A 17775-nucleotide genomic window follows, 5' to 3' on the forward strand; every position below is an offset into this window, starting at 1 on the left:
TACAGAAAATTCACAAGTCCGTTTTTATTAAGCACTGGAATTAAAAAAAGTGACAGCACTTGGTTTATCTGGAACTAAAAATCAAGACATTTTTACTTATGGATCACTCAGAACAACGTGGTTAAAAGGCTCCTGGAGAGGAAGGTGTAGCCCTTCTTGTTCTCTCTGTTCTCCAAGGGGATGGGGGCTTTGGGCGCTCCAGCTGCACGAAGAACAAAGTTCTGATTGGAGACCCCAGGGTGGCAGAGGGTTTGATGCTCCTGGTTTTGGGGTCTCATGGCCAGGCAGAACCTGCAGCCGCTGAGGGCTGCACTCCCCCTGCCCACACTGGTCTGCACCTGGTTGTCCCCCATGCCTCTGAGCTGTCCCCAGCTGGCCTCACACTGGCACATCAGGGAGGATTTAGCAAATCCAAAACATTACCAAATGTAATGTTTTTCTTGATGTTTGGAAACATTTGCAATTTCATACAAATAACCACTTATCCCCCAAACCAGGACAAGTATTTGGTTTAAGACCCCCTAAACCGCAGGGTTGGAGAGCACTGATCCCCACCCATCCATGGTGGGTTGACTTCCAACCCCATCCACCACTGGAGACCTTCCCTCAAAACATAATGGAGGAAATGTTCTGAAAATCTGTGAAGGTTCCTGCAACACCCAAAAGTACCCTAAGGGACTGAGCCCAACTCCAGAAAAATGTTTGTGATTATTGTATTGGTTGCAGGTACCTAAAATTTGCACAGCACTGGCACAAGAGTCACTGTGGAGTAGTAGGGAACATCAGGCCACAAGTATTTTTAGGGAAAGCATTTTGGGTGGTGGAGTGTCCCTCTGCCCAAATTTCAGCAAAACATTAAATTCCTCTCTCCTGGGTTGTTGGAAACACCAGTAAGAAGATCCACTGTGGACTGGTGCTGGCCTCCTCCTCTCAGAAGCATTGGACATTCAGGCTGCACTTGGAATAAGGAAAGATAAAAATTATGACGATTTCCGCTTTTCACGGGCTGCTCACAGGACCTGCATGGATTAGGGTAGAGGAGAAGAACCCTGTGGATCTCACATAATTATTTTTATGAAATTCTCCATTTTACAGTCAACTGGGACTGAACAAAAAAGCAAGTTTCCTCTCTAGTGACATGATCTGCTAGAAGCAGCAGAAATCCACATGAGAACCTTTGCTGACTCCAGTCACATCCTTGAGCTCTGTTTGCAGCCTTTGTATTAATCTTGCTGCTCCCAGAAGCTGCCAACTATGGAACTCTGGAACCATGGAGCTCTGGCACTTCCCTGCAGGTCAGAATGGGCTGGGTATTTATTTCTAGCACAGCTTGTCTCCAAGTGTTGGTTTCTATAAGCACAGAAGTGTCCTGAGAGTAAGAAATTGCCCTTTCCTGCTGGTTCTTGCCTCATTCCAGGACTGGTTCTGGTCACCTCCCACTGAGAGGAGTTCGCCTGAGAGGCTGCCCTAAGCAGCAGTGCTGGTTTTCAGGGCCTGATCGAAAGCTCTGCAGCTTTTCCAGAAGGCAGACAAGGAGCACCGTCCCTGCACAGCACGGAGGAACAACCTGGGAACGAGCGGGAAACGAGCGGGAACCGCCCGGGGTCGCCGGTTCTGCACCTCACAGTCAGCAACAGGACGGCCCCTGAATGACATGTTTATTGTACGAGTTAGAAAGAAACCCTGAGTTACCGGCTGGAGAACAAAGTTAAATTAAAAAAATAAAGGGTGCTTTGGTTCAGAGGTTCCTACTGAGGAGAAGGAAATCTCCAAATGGTAAAAGCAGCAGCCAGAGCCAGCCCAAAGCCTCGGCTTTGCCAGGAGAAGGTTCTGTCATCCTCCCCTTCAGCTGACACCTCCCCAGTGATGGGAGAACATGGAGATGGCAGGGCAGAGAGAAGGAATGAGCCAAACCTAGTCCTGGCCTGCTGAGCATCTATGGGAGAGCATGGAAAAAACGTGGTTTATTTTGTTCAGAGACATGAGCTGCTGGCTGGGCTGGGGGAGCACCAGAGACAGGGAGAAATGGAGGCTACAAAATCCACCTTGTGTGGAACAAGCACACAGGACTTGGAGGGGAGGGAGGTCCTTTTGGACACGAGTGCTGCTGGCTGGGAGGCTGCAGGGCTGGCTTTGGGAAATGTATCCAAAAGTTTGAGGGAGGAAAAGCCCCAGAGCCTAAACCCCAGGTGTGACACAGTCTCCAGCTGCTGTGGGGTTGGACAGGATCAGTTCCAAGAAATGCTGGAGCAACAACAAATACCTGGCCCTACACAGGGAAAGGTGAATCAGAGCTGCTTTTTAGTGCCACTTGACATCAGTTATACATTCTAGTTCTCATATACACAGATGGATTTCTTTAAAAATCGACAATTTACACGTCAAAAAATTTTTACAGTGAAGTTCTCTCAGCAAAGATCAGTCCACACGAGGAGGAGCCAGAGGAGCAGGAAGGCACTTGGCCTTTTGAGAGCAAGTTCCCAGGAGAGCCCCTGTGCAGGCCTTGCACATCCCCTGTCCCCCTCTTCTGTAGGTGTGCAAAATCCGGGCTGTTCCTGCACTGTGGGGCTCACAGGGTGGTGGAGGGGAGCTTCTTCACCCGCCTCTGTGCCAGGATGGAGGATTCGATGGGCTTCAGCTGAGGGCTTGGCTTGGAGCTGTTCAGTGCCGAGTATGTGGCAGCCATGGCGCCCTGGAGAGAGGCACAGAGGAGTCACCCGGGGGCAGGAGAGCTACTTCAGGCTCATGGCTTTACAAGACAGGGGACCAGAACCCACAAAAAAAGCCAGACGCATCTTTCTTATTTCTTTAACTCTCCCTCCTGCACTGACATGCTGTTAAAGAATCTCCCCTTTCTTTTCTCCCCAAAACCCCAGCTTGTCTGTACTGCCTGCCCTGGCTCACTTCTCTCCAAACTTCCATCCTGCTTTCCCTCTCCAGATTTTGTACCTTTACAAGCTGAATGTCCTGGTGATTGAGCTGGCTCTGGGGTAAACTGTCCTTCTGGGTTATCCAAGGGTGCTGCAGGACCTGCTTGGCTGTGAGACGCTGGTGAGGATCTACGTGGAGCATCTTTGATACCAGATCCTACAGGCATCGTTTGGAAAGTCAGACTTTAGAAGATTTCATGATTTAAATGCAAAAAAACCCACCTGTGTACGCCCCAGATTAGGATTTAAATGCAGAGGCCAAGTTTAAAGTCCCCAGACATCCATGTCTTTTTGTATGAAGTATGTTTTTGGCAGGCCTGGGGGTATAACACAGAGCAAACCCCACAAGGGTCAAGCACGAGGTTGGTTTTCCATGCAAATATCCACAGCCAGAGCTAAAACAAAGCTGCTGTGGAGGGACGTGTGGGGTAGAAGCTGCAGTGCTGGTTTTCTTCTCTCTCTTGTGTGCTCCCTCCCCAGCCTGCTCTAAATTTGCCTCACAGCAACCTCAACCCCTGAGTGTAACCACAAATATCAGACCCTACCTTGGCCATGTCAGAAATGGAGTCCCAATTGCCCCCACTGATGGAGAACTTCCCCCCTCCTATCCGTGTCAGGATGTCTTCTGGAGTGTCATTGGGACCATTTGCAAAGGGAGTGCAGCTGGGGAGAGAGGAGAGAGCCCTGGATTTACTGACCCAGCAGGGGCAGAGGCACAGCTGCCCCACAGAGCACACGGGGACAGGGCCACAGCCCCAGCCCTGCCTCACCCTGCCAGCATCGTGTACAGCAGGACCCCCAGGCTCCAGATGTCACAGCCCTCGTCGTAGCCTTGGCGTTTCAGGACCTGAACACAACAAGCAAAGGGACAAAAGTGTGTTTGGTTCCTGTTGTTGAACTTATTTCAGAAGAGGGGCTTGATCTAGGTGCAGGCCATATGCAAAGCTTCCAAAGCTGGACAGAACAGCAAAGTCTGGGACTAAAAAGTCTGGGATTCAAAGCAGATTCATTACTACAAATGGTATTTCTGTAATTGCCTCTTCCAGGGCAGGCTGGAGATGGGAACAGGACAGACCCACTGTGCTAAGTGGGAGCACAGGTTAGGGGAGGGACAAGGGGACTGCCGGAGGGTCTCAGGTCAGTAAGGTGCTCACCTCGGGTGCCACGAAGTTTGCTGTGTAGCAGGGGGTCATGAGGAGCCCATTCTCAGCCCTGAGCTGCTTGGCAAAGCCAAAGTCACAAATTCGGATGCTCTCGGGGTTCCCTGATTTATCCACGTAGAGGATATTGCTGGGCTTCAGGTCCCTGTGAACCACCTGTGGAGCCAAGAAAGGACTGTGCTTGTAACCCAGGTAGATAAAGGTCCGAAAGCTGCCTGAGGGCACTCATCCCCTGCTCTGGCCCCACATCTGCTTTGCCAAGAGGGCAACAACAGCATGAAATAATTGTCATGACAGGCAGAGTTACTCCCTGGAAGAGAGGGAGTGCAGTGCAATGCCAGGGAGCTTCCCAGGAAAACAGTTGTGACCACACTCACCCCTTGGGAATGCAGATACTCCACTGTTTTACAGATCATGTGCAGGACTGAACTGGCTTCTCTCTCTGAGAAAAACTTCTGTCTGAGGATTTTATCCAGCAGCTCCCCTCCCCTCATGAGCTCAGTCACCAGGTACACGAATTTCCCATCATCGTACACCTGCCAAAGAAAACATGGGTGAGGCAACCAAAATGTGTTTCCAGAGCTTCCCTTTTGTACTTCCATCATCCAGGAGCAGACAGGGATCAGCTGAGGTGGCTCTAGGGATGCTTCCCCACCCCAGAATCGTGGAATATCCCAACCTGGAAGGGACCCATGGATCATTGGTCCAGCTCCTGGCCCTGCCCAGACACCCCAACAGTCCCACCCTGGGCATCCCTGGGAGCTCTGTCCAAGAGCTCCTGGAGCTCTGGCAGCCTCGGAGCCCTGCCCATTCCCTGGAGCCTGGGCAGTGCCAGCACCCTCTGGGGAAGAACCTTCTCTCCACAGAAACAGCAACACGTGGAGCTGGGTCGTTGGGCTGCCCCTGCTGGGGCTGAACTCTGCCCCTGCCAGCCTGCACTTCCTAAACCAAAGCACAGGGAAGTCTCTCAATGCTCACATCTTTCAAGGTGATGATGTTTGGGTGCTGCCCGTACCGCAGCAGGATCTCGATCTCCTCAGAAGGGTCTCGCTTGCTCTTGTCAATCACCTGCAAGAGTAGGGACACACTTTAGCCACCACGGATGGGAAGGGGCCAGGACAAAGCACACGAGCTGAGTTTGGAGCCCAGCAGAGCTCCTGTGCAGTATCCACTCCCTGCCCCCTCATCTCTTTAGCTCTAGAAATCATTAAGACCCCAGACCTTGACTGCGTACTCCATGTTGGTGGCCTTGTGGATGCAGCGTTTGCAGATGGAGTAGGAGCCGACGCCGATGGCCTCCTTCACCACGTACCCATCGCTGAACTGGACGTTCTTGCCGTGCAGCTGCTGCCGGGGCACAAAGGACAGCTGAGCTGGGAGGGTTCAGGGAAGGGTTTGTGCAACATGATGAGTTAACTGCAGCACAGAGAGAGCTGTCAGACTGTCTGCTACATCCCACAGCTTCTCCTCCTGGCGGGGAGCGGGAAGAGAGGAGAACAAGGCGGATATAGGTCAGTGGGCCAACGCTGCCTGCACTGAGCACGGTGCCTTTGCCTTGGCTGCCCAACCCACGGGCTTTACGGACCCTCTGCCAGCACAGACCCACCTGTGACAGGAAAGCCACAGCCCCACAGTGCCCTGACAGCCTGTGCACAATGTGACAGTCAGTGGTGATGAACAAACAGGAGGCAAGAGTTCCAAAGAGAACTGCTCAGGCTCCAGGTGGTACAGAGGTCCTGCAGATCTGGAGCATCCCTGCACCTCCAAAGAGCTGTTCCTGTGTCCCCATTCCTTACCTGCACAACTGAATGCAGCGGTGGCTGGGCAGGTTTCACTTTGCCATCCTCCATTAACCCCGTTGCCACAAAACTGAAGCCTCGGAAGAGCTGATGGGCCCCTGCACTCGGGGGGACACCCGGGGAATCTGCAGCAGGAGTTGAAACACAGCTCGAGAAGGGCCTGAGGAGCAGAAGCCTCCCCCTCGCTCCCAGGAGCTGCAGCTCCTGTAGTTTGTTAAAGACAGGAGCCATACCAGCAGCACGGAGCTCACCCCTAACATCCCACAGAGAGTCATGGAATTGTTCAGCTTGGAGAAGCCCTCTAAGATCAGGAGTCAAACAATTCCCCCAGCGGTGCCTATGTCCCCAAGTGCCACATTCACATGGCTTTTAAACCCCTGCAGGGACGGTGACTCCACCACTGCCCTGGGCAGACTGTGCCCGGACTGACAATCCTTTTGGGAGAAGAAACTTCCCTGATATCCAGCCTAAACCTTCCCTGTGCAGAAACCTTATCCTGCTGGTGCTGGATACTCCCTGGTGTGAAGCCACAGAGTGACGACTCACAAGAAACTTGGGCTTTGCCTCAAGTCATGCAAACCTTTTGGCGTCCGTGATGTGAATTCTGAGTCAAAATAAAAGGTGTCATCTGGCTGGCCCACGGCGGGCTTGAAAGGGGGTTTGATCTCCCTGCGGTACAGCTTCTGCAAAACACACAAAACCCAAAAAACAGCTGCAAAAACAGCTTGGAAGTGCTCCCACAGGCACCTGCTCCCAAAGGGTGCAAAGGCTGGTGAGATTTTGTGAAACTCTGTGTCTCAGCATTTTGCTACAGCTCAGTGAGGTGACAGGCAGCCCAGGTATGAGAAGCTATGTGGCAGAGAATTTTGGTTTTGGCAAGAGTTATTGGAATGGATGGGGACAGGGGCTGGTGGCTCTCCCATAGCTGGCCCAGTAACAGGACTGTGCTATTCCTGCTGCCAGAACATTGTCACTGGTGCTGAGTGGTGCAGAAATCTGCTCCTTCTGGTACTCACATTCCAGTCGATGGTGGAGTAGAAAGGATGGCGCTTGATCTCCTCTGCCCCGTCTGGGCCAGACCCTGCAAGAGACACCACGGGTTTGTACTGAACCCCCAGCAAAGCAAAGGGGACAGCCAGGGAGGCAGCACAGCCAGAGGTCACAGAGAACCTGGCTGGGATCACCTGAGTGCCCTGACCCTGCACAGGTGTGAGCATGCTGCTGACCCAGGGCCATGTGAGAGGCCCCCACATGGCATCAGGAGCATTCAGAAAGAAAAAAAAGAGATCTTACCTAATCTGTTGGCTGGATTCCTTTTGAAAAGGGCTCGCAGGAGGCTCTGAGCCTCAGTGCTCAGGAACTGTGGCATGCCCAGTTTCGCTCTGGGGATGAAGTTATGCAATCAGCTGCAAGTTTGAAGAAGTCAACCCACAAGGCGACTGCAGCACCTCCACCCCCGAAATGCACAATCATCTTTCTGGCATTTACACTGCACCCTTTAAACGGATGGCTGATATGGCACCACTTGCCAAATAATGCCACAAAATTGCAAGAGCCTGCAATTGCAACACCCCTCCTGTGCAGACAGGAGAGAGAAACTCTTACTTGAGGATGAGGGTCATCGTCTCCTTACGGTCCTTCCCCTGGAAGGGCAGTGACCCCGTGAGCATTTCAAACTGGGAGGGAAAGAGAAGAAGCAGGGTCATGTCTGAGCAAGGCTCAGGGTTGCACAGGTCCCAGTGCCCCTTCCTGCTGGGGAGGGGTCCCAAGCCTGGCTCTGACAGAGCTCGGCTCTCAGGGTTTGCATGGCAACGTGTCCAGGCAGCAGCTGCTCCTGCGGAGCCCTGGGATCCAGCAGCTGCCAGATGGTGGCACCAGACCTGCACTGACAGCGCTGGCCCGGTGCTAGGGTGGGCACGGACACCCCCACACACCCCCCACACACCCCACAGAGACCCTCATGCATCCCACATACCCCATGGACACCCCCACAGCCCCCTCATACCCCAACACCCCCTGGCACAGCAGCCTCGAGGGACCAGCGCTCCTGGCTGGAGGCCTGGACAGCCCCAGGGAGTACTTGGGGGGTGTGGGGAGCCCCCCTCCCCTGCCAGCAGGTCTGGAGGACACCCAGAGCCGTGTCTGGTGTTCCAGAGCGGGGACAGCTGCAGCTCCCAGCCCCGGACAGGGCACCCACCATGAGCACCCCGTAGGACCACCAGTCAGCACTGTGCGAGTGGCCCTGGCGGTTCACCACCTCCGGAGCCATGTACTCCACGGTGCCACAGAAGGAGTAGGCTTTCTTCTCGTGGTCTATGGCCTCCTTACTCAAGCCAAAATCTGCACAAGAGAAAGCTGTCAGCACAGCCACTGCTCCAAACATTTCAAGCAGCTCTGTGTTTCAGGAGACAACCTTGCTGGATCCCAAGGCTCCGTGAAGCCTCTTACCTGTGAGTTTGATGTGCCCCTCTTCATCCAAGAGGATGCTACAGCAGGAATGGAAAAACAAGTTGTTACTGTCTGTGGTAAGGGCTGGTGAGAACAAGCACAGCGAGGGATGGTCTGAGATCATCCTTTGACTCCCAGAATCCAAAGGAAAAATTACCTGTCCCTTCTCCCAGTGCTTTAAGCTCCACCAACAAAGACAGGAGTCTTTGTTGGAGAGCAGCTCCCTCCTCTCCACACCCTTGGCTTCACAGTAAACCCATGGTCCCAGAGGTTACCCCCCTCTGATCCCCACATAGCCCAGGCAAAGATAACCAAGCTGGAGTGGGCTCTGGAGAGCTCAGCCTGGTCCCTTCTCCCTCTGAAGGCTCCCAGCTGCCTAAAGCTGGAGCCTGGAGGCTGCACACAGCTCCTGGCTGGAACCACTGATGTGAGGAGCAGCAGCCTTGGATTGGCACCACCACCTCCCAAATGTCCAGCCCCTCTGGAAGGCAGGAGCTGCTCCCTGACTGCAGGCTGGGCTGGGTGCAGGGCTGGGATCCTCCCTCAGCTCCCACACGTACTTCTCTGGCTTGAGGTCCCTGTAGATGATCCCCAGGCTGTGCAAGTGGTCGAGTCCCAGTGCCAGCTCTGCCAGGTAGAACTTCACGTCCTCCTCGGTGAACATGACCTGCAGGCAGGGGAGAAAGCAGAGACCTGCTGGGTTACAATGCCAGCAGCTCCCCTGCATCCAGGCAAGACCTTCCACATCCACGTTGCTCTCTCCTGCCCTTTCTAAGTTTTCCAGACTTCACCCACCGTTCATGGTTGGATCAGAATGGACCTTAATGTGAATCTGAATCTGGTGCAGAGGTGGGAGCTGCCACCTGTGCTGCTGCTTCTCTGCTGGAGCACAGGGCTCCCACAACACCCTCTCCTGGTGCCAGCCCTGGACTAGCAGCAGGCTGGAGGCTGTTTTCACCCTCTCAAGGACTGCAAGGGTCAATTACTTCTCCAGGCCATAAGCTGAGCCTGAGCAGCCCACCGAGATGCCAGAGCATACCCACCTCTTTGGAAAGCCGAGTGAAAAGGTCACCTCCTCTGAGGAAATCCAAGATGAGGTACAGCTTCCCCTCCGTCTGGAATGCTGAAACACAAGCCAGAGCAGGAATCAGAGCCCTGCACTGAGGGAAGGCTCTGTGGTGTTACATTAATCACTTAAATCTCAGTGGCTCCAGCTGGGCACATGCCCTGCGTGGTTCCTGGGTTAAATGCAGGTAGGGCTGATGGGGTAAAGGAGATGGCCTGTCTCTGCTGCTGAAATGGGAGCTCCCCACAGCACTCTGGCACTGCAGAAAATCCGCATTTTATGGGGGTCTGGTTCCCTTTCTGCCAGTGATACCCTCCTGAAAGGGCTGTTTTCCTGGGAGAGGCACTGGTCACCTTACAGGGAACAAAGCTGTCCTTGCCTTCCCCAGAGTCAGAGCATTAACCCTGCCAAACTCCAGCTTGGCTAGTTAGCTCTGCTTTCTCAGTTTCTCGTGGTTTAATGTTTTAATCCCAGGGATTTGATGTTTAAACCTCCTCTCCCGGTCCATGCTCAGTTTCCCATTCCTTAGCTGGAGCAGGCAGTGGGACCACAGATCCCTCCAGGAAAGGCTTTGTGTTCAGAGGATTGTGTTTAAAGGCAGCCAGAGTCTGCTGGAGCTGCAGCCCCTCTCCCCGCACCCAAAGAGCTCCACTCACCATAGTGGAGTTTCACCACAAAGGGATGGTTGACATCAGCCAGGATGTCCCTTTCTATCTTTGTCCTCAGTCGATCCCGCACTGTGGGAAGAGAGGAGCAGCTCAGACACAGAAAAAGACCCTTGGACAGTGTCCAGCCCCAGCCCAGCCTTAAGCACCAAGCTCCTCGAGCCAGGTGCTTTCCCACCTCCATCATAATGCTCTTTAAGAGATGAAAGAAAAGGAGGATGTTTTGCTGGGATGAAGATGCTTTTCTTTCACCCAGCCCACCCCAGGGCCAGCAATGACTGCTGTGACATTTCCCCAGTGCTGTGGAAGTCCCAGAGGATCAGAGCACTGCAGGAGTCTCCTTCCTACCTTTCAGTGTCGCCTTCTTGAGCACTTTCATGGCATAGAGGTGGTTGCTGTCTGGGGGTGTTATTTTTCTCACCAAGAAAACCTGAGGCAGAAGAACACCACATTCACCAAGTACTAAACACTGGCAGTAGGAGCATGATGCTTCCCAAAGTGTCCTTGAGAAGCTCAAGCTGGGAGTTGTGACTGGAGGCCCTGATGCTTCCTGTACCACTAAAGCTTCCTGGTTTGTCAATCACATCATCTCCATGTTATTCAGGTCTTGCATCCTCTGGATTTTTATCTCCTTCCCTGATGTCTCTTTCTACCTGGTTTTAGGCAGCATCAAAAGGACACCACCTGCAAGTGTGGTGGGCTTGGCAGTGCTCCTGGTTGGACTGGGTGATCCCAGAGGTCTTTTCCAATTTCTCTCTGATTCTACAAAGCCACTGCTGCATTTGCCCAGGCAGCAGCACAGTCCTGTCCAAACCCCACTGGTAACCGACCCTGAGCTGATTGAATGTGCCAGCAGATGGTCTGAAAGAGACCCGGATTACTGAAACAGATAAGAGCTACAGGCTACTTCCTTCCTCCTTCACAGAAGAGAAACTGGACCATAACCAGGGGCCAAACCCAGCTGGGGCACACAGCAGCAGTTCTGAGAAGGGAGGAACGTGCCCAGGAACATTCCTGGGAGTCAGAAAAGTGGTTTTGTTGGGGATGGTTCCTTTCGTCACCAGAATCATTTCCCTGGTGTGGCACATAGGAAGAAGTGATCTCACCTTGCCAAAGGAGCCCTGTCCCAGCACCTTCAGGAGCTCAAACTGTGAGGGATCAGCCTTCTCAGAGCCCTCCTTCACATGGTGTGTGATGTTGATTTCCTGCACGACACCTTCCCCCTGGAACAGAGGGCACACGGTTGGCAGGGACCCCTGAGCAAGGGAGAGCAGCCCTGTGGGATTGTGGAACAAGGACTGCAGTTCCAGACTCACGGGAGCCACCACGGAAAGAACCATAAAGGCCAGTGCTTGTCACAGGTATCAGCATCTGCCATCAATAAGTCAGGGCAGGGAGGGCCAGGTAAATACAGAGCCCTCCCTCCCAACCACAGGAACTGCTTTGAACTGAGTTTCAGAAGAGTGCTTGAGAAGCACCTTCCTTTTTGAGGCATTGGTAGCAAAAACAGGAGTGTTTATGCCACTAAAAATCCCACAACACAAAAAATACGGCACTGTTGTCAAAACAGGGCCAGGGCTGGCAAAACCCAGACATGTTGGAGCCCATCTGCTCGGCAATCTGAGCAACTCTGCAACATAAGTCTTAGTGCATCTTCAGCACATACAGATGATGCTTTAACAGACTCCAGCCTTCAAGAAGATTGAGGGGAAGCCAAGGTCTCTGGCACATGTTTTGTTTAAAACACATTATTTTTCTTAAAAAAAAAAAAGAAGAAAAAATAGATTTAATCAGCATAAATAGAATAAACTCACCAAGGGAGCTGGGCCAGCACAGCCACAGACCCTGAAGTGATACTGAAACACCAGTTATTCCCAGCAAAACTTTTGGACCCAAACGACAGTTATTATGTTCAAAAATGCATTAAACTGTGCTGGCCCCAGCCCTGGGGAAGCTGTGGCCAGCAGAGGCTGCAGAAAGCTGGAACTATGATTTATTTTTTTCCCTTACAGAGTTGGGGGAAAAGACTTACACTTTGTTTTCTAGACCTATTCAGACACTTGGTCTGGAACCAAAGTTCATCAAAGCAGCTTTTAAAGGCAGCCAGAGCCAGGTGCCAGCCCTGCCTGTCCTCCTGGCCAGCCCACTCCCACCCTCCAGTGCCCACAGATGTGGTTGCCCACCTGCACCAAGCTCCCTCCCCACTCTCAGGCTGGGTTTTTCTCAGTTTTGGAAGTGGCTTTGTTTCCATGGTGGGAGCTCTGTTCTCTCCTGTGCTGCTCAGGCACTCAGGGCAGGGGCACAGGAGCTCAGGAGTGTTATCCTGCCTTTCCCTGGGCTTGGTGATCACAGACAAGAAAGATCCCATAATCCCTTAAACAACACATTTTCGTGTTCCAGATGATCTCCCAGCTTAAATCAGCCACTTTGCACTTCTGGGTCCATCTGGAGGCTTAGTCCCTGCAGGCAGCTGCTGTGAGGAGCAGCTTCCCACCTCCAGAGATGGAGCAGGAGCCAACCAAGTTCAGCTCCTCCTGCCAGCGCAGCTCTCCAGGGGCAGAGCCCACAGCAGGGAGAGACCCCAAAACAGACCCATTAGGAAGAAATTCTTCCCTGTGAGGTGGGGGGGGCCTGGCAAAGGTGCCCAGAGCAGCTGTGGCTGCCCTTGGATCCCTGGCAGTGCCCAAAGCCAGGCTGGACAGGGCTGGGAGCAGCCTGGGACAGTGAGAGATGTCCCTGCCCATGGCAGGGGGTGGCACTGGAGGTCCCCTCCAGCCCAGTCTGTCCTGTGATCCTCCTACCACAGAAACACTTTGAGAAGCCATTTGGTATCTTGCTGCCTCAAGGGAGGATTTTCCCTCATGGACCCATCCACTAACTTGGAATTCAACTCTCAGCATTCTCCCAGCTCCTACAGCCCTGCTGGCAGCACAACACAAAAGCACCTGTGTGCCACCGAGGTCAGCTCCTTCCAGTGTCACCACAGCAAACTCGCCCAGAAGGCACAGAAAGAAAAGCAAACCCGAGTGCCCCAAACATCCACGGGAAGCATCAGCCAGCGGCAGGAAGGGAAGCAGCAGCAGCGGCAGTGGCAGCGGCAGCGGTACTGACCGGGCTGGCGAGCTGGCTGGGCGCAGGCAGCTGCAGGCTGCAGGGCTTGGCTCGCTGCTTCCTCGGCAGCCAGAGCGTCAGGAACGCCCACACGCGGGGGAGTTTAGGGTCCCTCTCCATTGTCCCATCCCGATGAACATCGTCCGACCCCGGCTCCAGCCGCAGCAGGAGCTGCAGGTGGCTGCGCCCGCGGCGGATGCGCAGTGGGGCCAGCCCCGCTCGCACGGAGCGAGCTTCACGCTCCCCCTACCCAGACTTGTGGTTAAAGCTTTTTTTTTTCAGGGTTGCTTTTAAAAAAAATAATAACAATCTCACAGCTCCTTGCTGACATTTGGGTTCCCTGGCTCAGACAAGGCACTGATAGAAAACACACACGATGTCCTTACAGTGATCACCATCTAACGCTGCCTGAAGTTCACCCCAGGCTGGGAGCTTGGGGGTATTTCCACAACAGGGGAAATCGTGAGAAGCCACTTTCCTTTCTAAAACAGAAGAGAAAAACTGACAAGAACCCACCCAGGGGTGTGATGACACCTTGGAGAGCTGCACATCTCTGCTGTCCCACTGGCACAGGGGTGAGGGGTCACCCCCCACGAGATTCCTCCGGGAATGTTTGGATTTGCATTCAGCCCTTCGCTTGCCTTATGCTGCACAACAGTCCTCATGTGGAGTCTGGAGTTACTTACCTGAGAGCCACCCTGAAGGTCCATCTGAAGTGTTTTTAAGGGCATTTCTTGTTTCTGAACCCACCATGGCTCAGGTTATTGGCAGGACAGAGGTATTGAGAGGGTTTGTTTTGCCTCTTTCCCTGTCCAAACCTGTTCCCCTTTGACCTTTCCATCAGGACAGACAGATGTTTCCAGCAGCAAGACCCCAGAGGGTGCAGGTAAGAGAGAAACCCCTTGAAATGAATCAAAAGACACCCACACAGAAGGAAATATCCTCGTGTCAGCGCTGATTTCTGAATCTCTCCCGAGAGTGCAGAGGATGGAACCAGAGACACAAATTATGACTGTCTTGCCCCCTCTGCCCCCACCACGTGCTCTTTGAGAACTGATAACGAAAGAAACAAATGACTGAACAGCAGTGAGGGGCCCAGCCCCTCGGTGCCTGCTGAGCTCCGAGGGCTGGGGCAGGTGCCAGAGCACAGAAAAGCACCTGCAGCTGCTGAGCACAGCAGGAGCCTGGTTCACACCAACACCTCCTGCATTCTGACACAGCCCAGGGAGAGGGAAACCCTGTCCAGCCTGTGCTGCCCAAGATAAGCACTCATTCCACAGCAGCTCCACGTTCTCAGTGTGGGGGAGCAGCAAACTCCCCGTGCGTGGGCCTGGCAGGAGCTGATCTCGTCCTGACCCAGACAATTTTTCATGTTGTGTTACCAGCGTGGGAGAGAAGGCTCAGAAAGGCAATAAAATCTCCCCTGTACATCCACGCAACCAAAAGTGCCCGTCCTGGCTGAGTGACAAGATCAGAAAACCACAGAAGGCACAAATGACGGAAAGGGGGTTGGTGTGGGGAGGAAGGAGGAGGAGGATGAAATCAAGCCCAGGATGTCACGTAAGCAAGTGAGCAATAGCTGCTCTCTGCAGCGCAGTCCCACAGAGCCGAGAGGGGCTGGCAGGGGCGGGAGGCAGGAAAGGGTTTGGTTTTCAGAGAGGTCCCTGCGAGCTCTGCTCACGCCCTCGCGTGTGGGACAGAATGCAAATGAAATGCATCAGTCTCCTTGAGGTGCCCACTGCAGCTCTCCTACCTTGTCTGCCGAGTCCACGAGGTCTTTCTCTATCCAGGTGATGTCAGATTTTGCCTGTGGGACAACAAACAAACATCAGCAGAGAAGGGCTGTGATTCTCTGCTGAAGTTTTCCCAAAGAATGTATTCAGCAAGAGCAGGTGAGCTGTTCACAGCCACTGTGGGGGTCTCACCAGCCAGCGCTCCTCGGGATGTGATTCTGAGCCATGGGGTGGCTCCAGGAGAGCAGCTGGAGCCAGGTCCCAGTAAATAAATTTATATTGATTTGATTTGATAAACTCAGGGTGACCAGGAGGTGGGATAGGAGCTATGGAGAAGGAGAAGAGAAGGAAAAGCAAGCCCTGAGGGAAGGGAGGAGCTGCTTGAGAACAGTGAGATTAGAGCTAAGAGTTAACTGATTTTCAGCTCCAGAAGGACCCTCAGATCAGAGGGGCCCCTGCAGTCACCTGTTCCCCTTTCTCCTCTGCACTGCTGTGCCCTTGCAGGGGGAGCAGCTGGAGGGGGTGACTGTCCTGGTGCTCCAGGAGCAGCAGGGTGACAAATCTGCCAGAGCCACAGCTGAACCCCTTCCTGAGCAAAAGGTGGTCACGAGACCCTCAGCAGACCCTACCCCAGGGGTCCCTCCCACCCAGCAGGAGAGCAGCTCCATCCTGGCTCCTTCAGAGCGGGCCCCAGCCCTGCCTGGGGTGAGACGGGAGCATTGGATTCCCACGAGCAGGGATCTCTCCCTGTTCCTGGGGGCTCCCAGCACCTGCTGTCACCAGAGGGGCATTGTCCACAGATTCCTGCACTGCTGGGAAATGAGATGGGCTTCTCCTGGAAAATAAAAGCCCGGGAGGACGCTCCAGTCAGAGGAGGAGACAAGTTCTGAACCTCCCTGTGCCGCCTTCGCAGGGCACAGACGCCTGAGTCACCCCAGAGCAGGGCTTGGGACAGACCAACAGGGGCTTTTCCCAAGCTCAAAATACAAGTCCTCTTCTCTACTTTCCCCTCTTTTTGAGGGAGGATTTTACAAGCCAGAAGCCAAGAGACAGGTTTGTTTTTGCTCGCGTTTTGTCACTTTGCTGGTTGAGACCGTCACATCTAAATGCAAGAAAAAAAAAACCCGCCCTGCAAAAGCTCGAAACAGATTCTGCTCTTGGCATTTTGCTTCCTATTCATCAACAACTAACCAGAAGCTGTTTTAATTTCTGTTGCTTCAACACATGCTCTGGTCCCAAAACACTCCCAAAATCTGGCAGCACCTAGGAAAGACACTTCTTAGAAAGCAGTCATACCCTCCAACATGCCTTTTCCAAAAGAGTGCTTAATTAAACCTGGATAAGGTCTGGCTCTCCAGGATCAGGAATCCCCTGATTCCTTGTGTCCTGCAGAAGAGACAGAGCCCAGCACCGCAGGCAGAGCAGGTATTTTAGCAGACACTTGCCTCCTGTATCCTTGGCTTGCTGCGGAAGAGGAGCCTCAGCATCTCCAGAGCTTTGGGCTGTTATCCTCCCATCCTCCCCAGCTGGCTCCTGAGCCCGGAGCGGCCGAGAGCCCCGGGGCCGTGGTTGTGTCACCAGGATGTATTTTGGGAGTTTTGTTTAAAGGAAGTGGCGGGTTCATATGGGGAAATGGGTTTGTGTGGCCATGGCTGCACAATGCAGCAGCCAAACCAGAACACTGGGTGGCTTTACGGGTGCTTAGGTGTGGAAAGAGCCATCAGCAAATCTCCACGGCCTTTTCAGGAGGATCAGCTCAGTCCCCCGTGTCACACACACAAAAACAGGCACAGAAAGAGCAATTTTGGGCATTGCACAAGGCAGCAAAGAGCAACTGAGAGCCTCCCTATTCCTCCCTCAGAATTTCCCTGCCCCTGCTTTGAGCAGCACAAATGCTGATCCACCAGGGATGCTCTCCAGGGAAAGGGCCAGGAGGGAGCAGAAGCTTCTGGATCAGCACAGGAGCAATGTGGACCTGCTGGAGAAGGCCATGAAGACGTTCCAGGGCCTGGAGCCCCTCTGTTGTGGAGCCAGGCTGGGAGAGCTGGGGGTGTTCACCTGGAGAAGGCTCTGTGGCTGTAAACTCTGTGTGAACCTGCTGCCAGTGGCACCTCAGCCCCAGGAAAGACAATCCCCAAATCCAGCACTGCCAGCCACAAACGGCTCCCAGTGCACACATTAAAGGTCCTGTAATCCAATTCTGTGGAGGACCAACCTCCAGCCATTCCCAGCATCAGCTCCAGAAAACAGGACACTGGCTGGCCCCACAGATTTCCATCAGAATATCCAGGGGCTGCCTTTGCCTCCTGCCAGGATCCAGTTACAGCCCCGAGCTCCGGGAGGGAAGGATCAGCCTTTCACAACAGGAAGGTGATGGTGTGAGGAGCTGCTCCTTGAGGAGGGACAGCTGCTGGCACAGCACAGGCTTCCCAAGGGGTGTCTTGGCAGAGGTCTCAGCTGCTGCCCAGGAAGGACTGGATTAAGACAACCTCAGACCCCTCCTACCCTGAGTGTCAGCATCAGGCAGGAATGTGGGAGTTCAGCAAAAGCTGAACTTCTGCATGAAGGTATTTTATGTGACCTCTGGAGCAACAGCTTCCCTGTGGAGCTGCAGCTCCTGCTCTGGAGGAGCCTGGAGCCAGTGGGAAGCACGAGGTGCTGCAGCTCTGCAGAGGAGGAGAGGCTCAAGTTTGTGGGGAGCAGGGGCTGCTTGGTCTGGAGCTTTTTTTTTAAAGTGGTGGTTCTCAAAAAGGGGAACAAACAAAGAAAAGAAACCTCCCCAGTCACTGCCTGCCCTCCTGCAAAGGCCTTTTTTGGGAAGTGCTGGCCCTTGGCCTCATTTGCAACAAAAGAATTGGCCAGA

General features: G+C 53.6%; 1 protein-coding gene across 3 annotated transcripts in view; it reads right to left on the reverse strand.

Annotated features, from left to right (window-relative positions):
* The window catches only part of RPS6KA1 (ribosomal protein S6 kinase A1), a 31599-nt gene continuing 13824 nt past the window's right edge, over positions 1-17775 (reverse strand). For 2 of the 3 annotated variants that reach the window (XM_063418779.1, XM_063418781.1), the window contains 21 exons: positions 14933-14986; positions 11175-11291; positions 10417-10498; positions 10060-10140; positions 9381-9460; positions 8898-9004; positions 8338-8375; positions 8087-8229; positions 7495-7565; positions 7183-7271; positions 6906-6970; positions 6470-6572; positions 5887-6014; positions 5312-5437; positions 5069-5158; positions 4468-4626; positions 4085-4246; positions 3701-3777; positions 3476-3593; positions 2950-3087; positions 1-2692 (listed from right to left, as the gene is read on the reverse strand). In XM_063418779.1, coding sequence (XP_063274849.1) covers positions 2570-2692; positions 2950-3087; positions 3476-3593; positions 3701-3777; positions 4085-4246; positions 4468-4626; positions 5069-5158; positions 5312-5437; positions 5887-6014; positions 6470-6572; positions 6906-6970; positions 7183-7271; positions 7495-7565; positions 8087-8229; positions 8338-8375; positions 8898-9004; positions 9381-9460; positions 10060-10140; positions 10417-10498; positions 11175-11291; positions 14933-14986 — 2151 coding nt within the window. In that variant the 3' untranslated portion in view covers positions 1-2569. The remainder of the gene's footprint in view (positions 2693-2949; positions 3088-3475; positions 3594-3700; positions 3778-4084; positions 4247-4467; positions 4627-5068; positions 5159-5311; positions 5438-5886; positions 6015-6469; positions 6573-6905; positions 6971-7182; positions 7272-7494; positions 7566-8086; positions 8230-8337; positions 8376-8897; positions 9005-9380; positions 9461-10059; positions 10141-10416; positions 10499-11174; positions 11292-14932; positions 14987-17775) is intronic. The other variant, XM_063418780.1, reaches the window with a different exon arrangement.

Source organism: Prinia subflava, chromosome 24 (genome assembly GCF_021018805.1).
Source record: "Prinia subflava isolate CZ2003 ecotype Zambia chromosome 24, Cam_Psub_1.2, whole genome shotgun sequence".
NCBI classification, from domain to species: domain Eukaryota; kingdom Metazoa; phylum Chordata; class Aves; order Passeriformes; family Cisticolidae; genus Prinia; species Prinia subflava.